Here is an 11,250-nt window from a genome sequence, read left to right as displayed (position 1 = left end):
AGCAGGAGCCGGGAGCAGGAGCCAGAACCAAGAGGGCCGAGCAGAGATCTGTGGCTCTTTTTAAAAGAGAAATATACCACGCCCCAGTGGACTGGTATTTCAGCGGCTATTGGCTGACGGAGCGGAAGGCCCTTCCGCAGCACAGTGGGCTCCTGCTTCAGCGACTATTGGCTGAAGCAGTGGAAGATACTCCCGCAGCATGCTCCCACCACCATGGTATTCTACATCACCTCAATCCCAAGTAGACCAGCCAGCCCTGGATTGAAACTATGAGCCAAAAAACAAACAAAACCTTTCTTCCTGTTAAGTCATTTTTCTCAATCATTTGTCACAGCCACGAGGCAGCCAATCAGTTTCTTCTCTACTAGAGACGAGGTCAGTCTGGCTGTGTCTGCCCATCTGACTGTCTGCCTTTACACAAGTGGCCTCAACAGCCCGACGCTAGGGATGGACAGCAAAGAGTTCTTGCCTCTACATTGCATGAGAGACCCAAGAAAGTACAGGAAGGTCTGAAAGGCTCCAAAACTTCCCACAAAACATTTAGCTATCAACTTGACACATCCTAGAGTTTCCCAAGAAGAAAATCTGCACTAAGAGATTACATAGATCAGACTGACCTGCGTACATATCTGTGTATTAAACTTCACTGCCCAGTCCACTGTGGGCAGCACTATTCCCTGGGCAGGTGGCCCTTCTCTGTAGAAGAAAGCTAGCTAAGCGTAAGTCAATGAGATCCAGCAAGCAGCATTCCTCCTTGGTTTCTGCTTCAAGTTCTTGTCTGGCTTCCTGCCATAATTTCCCTCAATGATGGACTCTGAAATGGGAATGAAAGCTGAAATAAGCCCTGCTCCATCCCACCCTCCCCCTTTTAGTCAGTGTTTTATCACAACAGAAAGGCATCTCAAACAGCATCTGTTGTATATCTGTGGTACAGTCTTTGACCATGAGATAGATATTCTCTCTTTTGGGAACCAGAGACATTGACAGAGTAAGGCAAAGATGAAAGAAATGACTGGAATTTGTTACACAGTAATCTAGGGTGAAATGGTAAAACAATTATTACACCAGAGATCTCCCAAAGGTGCTGTGGTCACTAGTCTCATTCTAGTTTTTAAGGATTTCAATTACTTGAGCTCCCCCAAATCCTATCAATAAATTATCCTGCAAAAGTAGACTTCTGTGACTTATAACCAACTCATAAAGTTCTGGATACAAAGCATCCCATTATAATCAGGATGGCAGTAGATATGCCTGGTGGAGTTGATATGATTTGACACATTCTAAGGGCCAGTCTTCTTGTTGTTGTTTTGGGGTTATTTGTTTTTTTGTTTTGTTTTGTTTTGGTTTTTGTTTTTGTTTTATTCGAGACAGGGTTTCTCTGTAGCTTTTGGGCCTGTTCACCTATTCTGGAATTCATTCTGTAGACCAGGCTGGCCTCAGACTCACTGAAATCCACCTGCTTCTGCCTCCCAAGTGTTGGGATTAAAGGTGTGTGCCACCACTGCCTGGTTAGGACAATGTTCTTGTGTTCAAATATGGGCTCTACTAATTTGTACGGGAATGCCCATTCATTCCTATGGAATAGAACATTAATAAAAATTATTCTAGAATCATGCAGAACTGAAAAGCCCCAGATTTGGCAGTGTCATCAAGGGCTGTCTTTCAGAAGGAGGAAAGCAGAGCTCTGCTCTAGCAGGTGGAAGCCGTAAGCAGCAGCTTTGACTTTGCCCATCAGTTGGGCCATGAACACACCCAACTGTCTGAAGAATTTCATGTATTCTTTCTTATAAGCACAAAGTATAATTGATCCTTTCCAGTCGGCATAGGTAACTCCTAAGCAATGTTGAACCCATCCCTCATACTCTTCTGGTGGCCAGCTGGGGGACTCTGGAGTCAGTGGGTTTCTGAGGATGAACAATCAGACAAAGGTCTAAAACTCTAGGAGAGAAATCCAAAGGGACAGCAGTCATATGGGACAAAACAATGCAGCCATCTTCCCAGCAATGACCAAGCCCAAGAGATATGCAAACCCAAGCAGGCCAGAGGCAGTGTAGTAAGCAGCCCTGCAGAGTTGTCAGCATCCGTTTGTCATCCACAGCATGCTTTTACAGAAAAGACCATCTCCGAGCCTGTATAGACTCGGGGACATAGAAAGAACAAATGAATGAGGTTGTCAAAGAAAGAACACAGAGATTCTGGGGAGCCTCCAGCAACACAGAAAGCCATGGAAGCCATGGCTGGGCAGCCAGGCACAGATTCTGACACCATCAGATCTGTGGAATCAGGAAGACTGATAAGCTTCCTGGGGCTCAGTCTCATTTTCTGAGAAACAAGATGAAGAGCATCTCCCCGCACCTAGCTAGAGGATTGTTAGGACCAGAGAGATCATAGGGCGCCTGAAATCAGGAAACTCAAATCTGTGGCTGCAATCTAAGTGGCTGAGCAGGATCCTCTCTGCTGAGTCAAACACAAGGCTTCCTGCTTCCTTCCACCTGAGCTGAGTTGCTGCAGCATTTTCTTCATAGAGATGGACACTTTTCACAGAACTCTCGGGAAAGTAACTGAAGAGGCCCGCACACTTTTGCATAGACTGTTTTTATTCTGGCAAGTAAACTCACATATGAATCCTTATTGTCTCTGCCATGCTTCTAAAGAAACATCTTCTTGGCTTGGATAGCGTGGCTTTTCTAATGGCTGTTGCTAAGGGAGTCTGTTCATGTGAGCTGTGTTGCCAACTCCACAGCTCAGCAATATCTACGCATGTTCAGGGGCATGGCCACTGTGACCCCTGGGCTCTTAAGGAAGCTATTTGGGTTTGGGCTTAGATTTAGTTCGGCTTCCAGGCCTAGAAGTATCATCCTTGGACTGTGCTTCTAAAAAGACAAAAACAGAATATTATTAGTTACTGGTATCTTATATGCACTAAAGACTCTTAACTCTGAAGGACCCCAACTCGTTTTAGCCACAGTTATACCGTTTTGCAAAAGATTCACAAATAACAAGCTCAGGGCCTCCGGAATGCTGACCAAATAACAAGCTCAGTTCAGGGCCTCCGGAATGCTAAGCAAAGATACCTGAGATTAGAGCAAGGACAGCCTTATCTGGCTGCAGGACAGGAGATTTATGGACTGGCATGAGTAGGAACAAAGACTTCAAGGGATGAAGAGAGGATTGCAAGGCCTGAGTCACGTATAAAGCGGGGCTCTCACGAGTCAGGGGCTGTGCAATCAGACATCTAGTCGCCAGCCAGGAAAGGGGGGCAGGATAGGAGGAACAGTAAACCGCTGATTAGTCCCCTCATTGTTATTTAGGTTAAGAATTTACCACCCTGCATCTTGCTTCTGTAAACCTCGCTTTTTGCTCTCCTATAAGAACCCCTCACCCCCAACCTGCAGGCGCGCAAGTCCTCCGAGAGACTTGTCGCCCCAGGTACCTGCGTATCCAATAAACCTCTTGCTGTTTGCATCCGGCTGCGTATTTTCGACTGATCTTTGGGCACGGGGTCTCTCCCAGAGGAAGACGCCCACGGGAGTCTTTCAACTCTAAAAGCTATTTTTTTTAATTCAGTTTGACCTGGGTAAGTCCAATCCAACTAGTCGCCCCAAACTGGTTATTGAGATTCAGAAAGTTTCCCAACATTTTTGTGTTGCCAGTTAACTCCTTGATTTCTAGCTGGGATAAAGGATTCTACAGGCAAGTAATGAAGAAGAGAACGTTCAAACAGAGTGAGTTCCGTACTCTCATCTGTTCACTCCCACATCCCTCTGCCACCTCCTGCCCTTGCTCTCCAGCCTCCTACACACACCATATGAGATGCACTTCAGGGATGGGGACAAGGAGGCCTCTGGTCATCGAGTCTGCTCCCCCTAGAATGGCCATTAAAAGGTGACCAATGGTGAAGGGAATGTGACAGAGGCTGTATAAGAATTCAGCTGGAGAGGTTGGGTGTCATCTTCACCTTTATTTGCAGGCTGTACTGGGGGGAGGGTATATGTACTTGTGGAAGTGAGAAGACAGTTTTGTACAGTCTGCTCTCTCTCTCTCTCTCTCTCTCTCTCTCTCTCTCTCTCTCTCTACCTTATCATGAGTTCTAGGGACTGAAACTGAGTCATTAGTATTGTGCTTAAGTGGTTTTAGACACTGAGCCATCTTGCCTGTTCTAGTTATTTATTGTTGGTACCCGGGCCTTTTCCCCTTTCTTCGAGGCGAGGCGCTATGCAGGGCTGTATGTCCTACCAGCCTAGCTTCCTGCCTTCTCCTCTGCTTGGGGGATTAGTTTAGAGAGAGCTTTGTCCTCTTTTGATATGGTAATTCCACCTGCAAGCAAAGGTTCCCACCTTGGCGCCTGAAGCGTCTGACACTGCAGCTGCTGGCTCCCCCTCCCCTCAGTTCTCAAGCCACTGGCGCCTGACACCCTCATTCCCTATCCTGGGTGGGAGGAGGCTCTCATCCTTTTGCCCCCAAGTATTTAGCACCCGACATGTGCTAAATAAAGTTGACATTTACCCTTTGGGCAAATGATCCTGGTCTCTCTCTCTCTCTCTCTCTCTCTCTCTCTCTCTCTTTCTCTCTCTCTGTGTGTGTGTGTGTGTGTGTGTGTGTGTGTGTGTGTGTGTGTGTGTATGTGTGTGTGTGTGTGTTTAACTCCTAGGATATTGATCCAGGCTAGCGGTTCGGTACGGGAAGTGCGCACTCCTATCGGAGAGTGGGGTTTCGCAGATTCGGGCGGGACAATTTATTTTTAAGATGGTGTCTTGCTTTTGCCCAGATTGGAGTCAAATTCATGAGATCAAAGCAATGCTCTAGCCTCAGCCTCCTGAGTATCTGGGACACAGGTATACACCACAATGTCCAAATAATTTCTTCAGAATGAAATTATTAGACAGAAGCAAATGCAAGCTTTAAAGGAGTGGCTGTATGTACTATCAGATTTTACAGATGTTTTCTTATAAGTATATTTATAAAACTCTATTGCTACTTCTTTGTGTGTGAGTGGTATATGCATGTTTGTGCAGTATATGTATATGTGTAGGGTGCATGCATGTCTGAGTGGTGTATGCATGTTTGTATGGTACATGCATAGGGAGCACTCTCCTGTGCATGTGTGGAGGCCAGAGGCTGATATCAGGTGTCTTCCTCTGTCACTCTCCGTTTACTTTTTTCAAACTTTAGTATTTCATGTGTATGTTGTGTGCACATGCACACATGGTGGGATGCACATTTCGTATTTCGTGTGTATGTTGTGTGCACATGCACACATGGTGGGATGCACATTTAGTATTTTGTGTGTATGTTGTGTGCACATGCACACATGGTGGGATGCACACACGTGTATTGTGTTTGTGTGTGTGGAACTTTCCCATGATAAATGAATGAATAAATATAAAGAGCTCATGTTCTTCTCAATGCTGTGGTGCAGTCAAGTCTTCTTCATGAAATACAGGAGGCCGTCTCACCTTTCTTTGCATGCTTTGGGGATTTTCTCACTTGTCTGTGTTCCTCTCCTTCTTGGCTCTCCTCTTTTTGTTCAGATTCCTCTTCCTCTTCCTCCTCCTCCTCCTCCTCCTCATCTTCCTCCTTGTGGCCTCCTATCCTTACGTGTGAGTCCTTTCTGGCTGTCTTGGTCATTTCTTCTAATTCCTTCTCCAGATCTCTGTTTCTTATGAGAGTGAAATGAAGCTTCTCATTCACCTCGTCAAACTTCTCCTCTGCTTGTCTGGCTCTGCTGTCAATCTGTCTGATGAGGACAAAGTCCAGGGAAACACAACAGAACGGAGAAGGGTGAAAATATATCCTTCCTTTACACAGAAACTCGTGTGAAAACTGCCATGGGAGAAGATGAGCCTGGCTGAAGGGTAAGTCATGAGAAATGGGGACATCGGTGGTGAATGGGGTTACTCCAGGTGACAGCTAAAATTACGCTGTCACTTAATAATACAACATAGCACTGGACGGTGGTGACACACGCCTTTAATCCTAGCACTTGGAAGGCAGAGGCAGATGGATCTCAGTGGATCTCAAGACCACCCTGGTCTACAAAGCAAATTCCTGAACCAGCCAGGGCTGTTACCCAGAGAAATCCTTTTTAAAAAAATACAATATAGTTCTCATTTCTTAATGAGATCTGACTTTGCCATATTTGAATTCCTCATTAATAGCCAGAGAATCTTCATCAGTAGTTCATTTTAGTTTCACATTATTGATAGAACTCAGCAAACCCCAACAATACCCCTTCTTTTCTAACACCTCTAAAAACAACATTTATAATCAAGAAAAGCAGTTTGGCATTATGCTTTATACTATGAGAGTACCTGTTAGGACTGGTGGGGGGGGCTCAGTGAGCCAAAGTACTGCTGCCAAGCCTGACTACCCAAGTTCAGCCCCTGAACCCACACAGATAGAGACACAAGCACACATACACACATCATCAGTCATGTTAACTGTTGTCCTTCCAACCCTGGGTGGTAGAACCTTCTTTCTTAAGCACAATGCTTTCTCCCAGTTCTATTCTTTTCCTTAAGTCTTCTCTCAAAAATCCGCTGATTTGGATCGCTACTTGTTCCTTTCTTGACAAATGTACACATTGCAAATATCCACACCAGCTCCCATCTCTGTGGTGGCTTAAGGAGGGGCTTTCTTTCCACAGCAGTGTAGTTCACTGCCTCTAGACAAAGATTTTCAGTTGCTCATCCAACTAGTGAGACCAAAACCAGCAGGACAAAGGAAAGCTAGGACATGTGAATTGTCAGTCAAGCTCCTGGCCTACAATCTTCATCCTCTTACCGTCATGGTACCTCATACTTACATAAGCTTCTCCTGCATATGCTCAATTATAGTCATTACTTCACGGTACTTCGGCTCCAATATACCTTTGCTAGCTCGTTCTCTCTGACAAAGAAAATAAGTGAGTGACTGAACTGAGAGTCCCAATAGTTAATCGTCTGTTTTTAGGAACTATCTAGAATATTCTTCTCTTTTGCTCATATTTATCTAGTAGACAATTATTCATAAGCGTAACATCCAAAAGACCATAGACATTGCCTGCAGCCAAATAGCACAGCAAATTCTAAATTATTCATCCTGCATGCAGATGTGAAAGACATTAGTGTAGAAAAAAGGGTAGGAGAAACACTAACAAAAGGAAATGTGGAAATGCCTTAAGTAAACGTTTCTCTAATGAATCAAATTAAAGAAAGTAATTCACAGTTATTAATAATTTGCTGCTAATAATTTTACTTCATATATATCATTGCAAAATCCTGTAAGATTTTTATATTCCTTAGTGATGACATAATTGCTTAAAAGTATAAATCGTGCTGGGCAGAGAAAATGTAGGGTTAGGGTTTGAATACTGATTTAGAAGCAGCAAAGCAGGCTACTGCCTGGAGCACATCGTATCTGTGCCTCCTTTTGTTCTTCCACCCGAGTGTATGACAAAGGTAAACATGGACGCATGGCTCGTAAAGGCATTGAACTCTTCTTGCCTGTGCCCGTACACTGTACCTCTAGGCCAGTCTCTGTCTGAGACCTTCTGCCTTTGGCATTTGGGCTCACTCTCCCCAGCTTTCCTAAAGGAATTTGGACTGAACTTCAGGCCTGAAAGGGCTTCTGAAATGGTGTGGGTCCAGACCTGCCTTCTATGGATGCAGCTTCTGCACCTGACTCCCTGCCAGATTTTGTGCCCTGTCTGTTTAGGACATACTTTTCTGGAGCCAGGTACTTTAAGGGTCCTTTCCTATCATTGTTATAAATCTACAAATTAGTCTCTCTCTTTTGTTTTGTTCTGGTTTGGTTTTTTTCATTTGTCTGTTTTTGGAGACAGAATTTCTCAGTGAAGCTCTGGCTGTCCTGGAACCCCAGTGTAGACCAAGCTGGCCTTGAACTCACAGATCTGCCTACCTCTGCCTCCCAAGTGCTAGGATTAAAGGTGTGTGCCACCACCGCCCTGCAACTCACTGCTCTAAATATATATTCCTGGGGTATATAGTATTACAATATGAAAATTCATACCAGTCCTTGAGCCCAAACAACAGACAAGGGGAGAATTCTAATCTTGGGTTGAAAATATTGCTGAGCCCAAGTCTGTCTCCAATTTGCCTTTCTAAGGGTACTCACATATGATCCAGCAAAACTCATGATATGCTTATGACTCTATGGGCAGTCAGGACCCAAGAATTGAAGAGGACCGTTACGCAGCCTGTTTCTAGCGTGCTGCTTGCTGGCTAGAGCAGCTGTGCTCCGGGCAGCCCTGTTCATACAGCTGAGCACATGCATTAAGTCAGTGTAGTTGTCTGGTAGTGCCTGCTGAATTTAAAGCATCCGTATCTTCCCCATAACTGAAATCTCAGAGTCTGAGCTGATTGCTCTGTAATGAGATGCTGGAATGATTGTGACACGGTGAGGGTCCCCGGATGCTGCTAAAGGCTCTCGGAATTGATGGAATTGAGCCATCCCTGGAGGCAATAACCACCTTTCCCAGGGAGGAGAAGCAGTGTAGTGCTGCTCAATGGATCTGAAATGTCCCCCCAAAGGGCATGCGCTAAAGGCCTCATTCCCAGGTGATGAAGTATAGGACAGATGGAGATTTTAGGGGTTAGTGTCACTGGTGGCTTGCCTTACAGGGTATACTTTAGCACCTTTTTCTCTTCCTCATCCTCCTTTTCTTTCCTCTCTGCTCTCTCTTCCTTCTCTCCCTCTTCCTGCACCCTTTCTCTCTATCTCTCTCCCTCTGTCTCTGTCTCTGCCTCTGTCTCTCTCTCTGTCTCTCTCTCTCTCTTCTTTCTCCTGCCGCTGAGGAAGGTGGCGCTGCCCCACTGCACGCTCCCTACTAAGCTGTCCCTCACCACCACAGCACTGGCACATTGAAGCTGAGTGGCAATGGGCTGAAGCCAGGAGCCAATCAAATCTTTCTTCCTTTCAGTTGGCCTTCTGGAGCATTGTGTCACAGGGATGAAAGCTGACTAAAACAGGTAGCATCCCAGAGCCGTGAGGTCCATCCTAACTGTAGCTCCCCTCTGCTTCCTGCCTGTCTCCAAAGCTGGATCCCGGCACCTCCTCTGGATGAACAGCAGGGTTTTTACTTCTTCAGGGAGACAAGTTCAAGGAAGAACAGCTTTGCTGAGACTGGCGGTTCTGTGTTTTCTTTTTAAAGAACTTGCCTTATATCTCTGTGCTCTGTTTGTACTGACACTTCTTAAGTCTGCCTCAGTGGTGATGACAAATGCCAAGAATTATTTCAAAAACTTCTTACAGGACTCCACGCAGGAAAATGTGCTTATAATCCCCACGTACTCCTCACTCTGACTGTGCCCTACACAACTTATCTGAGTTCTTTCCACAATGGTGGGGTTTATTGCCTACAAGGTCCTTGGATAAACTCACTGTGAATCCTCTCTACTCTAGGCCTGACCTCCACCTACATCCTCTAATTACCATTCTCCACCATGCTGACATAGCTCCTCAGTCCCATGTACAGCCACCTAGGCGTATGACTCACACCTCCTAACAACTGAAAGTCTCCTGATTTGGGGGTTGAGTAATTTGATAACATACGTTGATTCCTCTCTCCCAGCCCAGAAAAATACAAACAGGGACATGCACATAAAGTGTAGCAGCAAATTTCAGGAGACTGATGGGATGAGCCCCCCATAGACTCCAAACGTAATGTGTTCTGCAGTGCGATAGAAGCCCATCAAGAGCCGAACTAAGTCTACCACGGTCCTAGAATGAGTTTTCTATGGAGATACAGAGAAGGGAGTGAGTGGGGTTGTGGGGTTTTTTTTTTGTTTTTTTGTTTTTTGTAAAGTCAATATGGAAAAATAAGAGTCTTCTAAAGCTAATGCTAGAAGAAGAAAAAAACTCTGCAAAATATACTAAGCTGGAGCCATCTGAGAGGAAATAAAGGCACTAAAAGTTGGACCCATAATGTTTTTAAGGAACATTAAGGAGTAGCTTCTAGATTTCCTAGTTGAGTTTTAGTTACATACCCAGGATGAAAATATGTCTTCTTCAAGCAGAGGTTTGCAATGAATATTTTCATCTCTTGCAATGTACCGAATGGTTTGTTCATTGTCTGCAGAAACTGAAGGCCCCTAGAGCATGAAAAACCAAGGACTTGTTAGCCTGCTGACGCGTGTCACCCAGCAAAGCCAGTCACCCAGAGCCCTGTCTCAGCCTTAGGTTTCCATCTGTCTCCATTGCATATACAATGTTTGAAGGCCTGTTCCAAACACAGGCAAAGTGGGATGGGGGTGGGGACAGGAGAAAATGGTTATGATCAAAGCAAAGAGATGCATCCAGCCCTTGAGAACTGTGCTGGCTGTTCTTGGTTGTCAACTTAACTCCATCTGGAATCAGCTAATACCCAATACATCTGTGATGGGATTTGTTGATTAAATCATTTGAAGTAGGAAGACCCAGTTTTTTTAACATTTTTATTTATTCTTTGTGTCTTTTATATCATGCATCTCGATGCCATTCATTTCCCTGTCCCTTCATATCTGCCCTCTGCCCTTGAAACACACCCCCAAAATAGAATAAAATTTAAGAGAGAATAAGAAAAAAAAAAAGAAAAAAAGGGAAAATCTCATCACAGAAGCTGTAGTGTGACACACTGAGTCACGCAGTAAACCCTTGTGTCCATACATCTTTATTTGCAAGTGGTCATTGCAAAGAGTCATTGGTCTGCTTCAAGGCCTGTGGTTTCTGCTACATTATCGATGATGGATCCTCACTGGGCCTCCTGAGTGCTGCAGCTGGTGAGGGGGCAGGGCAGCTCTCCCACTTTTATGACCGCTTGGTCATCTCTCCCACCCACCACAGGACAGGGTGTGGTGAGGCATCTCTCCCCTTCCCAGATGAGGGGCAGGACCAGATCTCCTGCACTCATGTACGTTCTCCAGATGGTTCACTGGTACCCTGTCAATAGGAGCAACTCCACTGTGCTGCCCAGGCTAGATACAGGGCCGTTCTCCCAAGGACTGCACCTGGGAGGGGCAGAAGCAGATCTCCCACCTGCCTCCACCCCCACACACCCCCATAAACAGGGTCAACTCCACCGTGCTGCCCAGACAAGTGTTGTAGCTAATAAAGGGAAGGGTCAGCTCCTTGGTCAACTGGAGGTGGTAGGGGTGAAGGGGAGGAGGTACCAGCTGCACCCCTCTCACAGCCTCAGGGCTGGCTCACCCACACCCTTATCTACAGGGTCATCTCTACCATGCTATCCAGGCAAGATGCAGGGCCTGTTCTCCT

At 45.5% G+C, this 11,250-nt stretch overlaps 1 protein-coding gene across 3 annotated transcripts in view; it reads right to left on the bottom strand.

The window, feature by feature from the left end:
- Positions 1-2,576: 2,576 nt before the first annotated feature.
- Axdnd1 (axonemal dynein light chain domain containing 1) overlaps positions 2,577-11,250 on the bottom strand; it is a 78,094-nt gene continuing 69,420 nt past the window's right edge. For 2 of the 3 annotated variants that reach the window (XM_048421555.3, XM_048421551.3), the window contains 4 exons: positions 9,987-10,091; positions 6,806-6,888; positions 5,457-5,737; positions 2,577-2,873 (listed from right to left, as the gene is read on the bottom strand). In XM_048421555.3, coding sequence (XP_048277512.3) covers positions 2,806-2,873; positions 5,457-5,737; positions 6,806-6,888; positions 9,987-10,091 — 537 coding nt within the window. In that variant the 3' untranslated portion in view covers positions 2,577-2,805. Of the gene's footprint in view, positions 2,874-5,456; positions 5,738-6,805; positions 6,889-9,986; positions 10,092-11,250 lie in introns of those variants that run through there. The other variant, XM_048421553.3, reaches the window with a different exon arrangement.

Source organism: Myodes glareolus, chromosome 5 (genome assembly GCF_982192425.1).
Source record: "Myodes glareolus chromosome 5, mMyoGla1.1, whole genome shotgun sequence".
Taxonomy (NCBI): domain Eukaryota; kingdom Metazoa; phylum Chordata; class Mammalia; order Rodentia; family Cricetidae; genus Myodes; species Myodes glareolus.
Note: the sequence above shows the minus strand (reverse complement) of the source record. Positions and strands in the feature narration are given on the sequence as shown.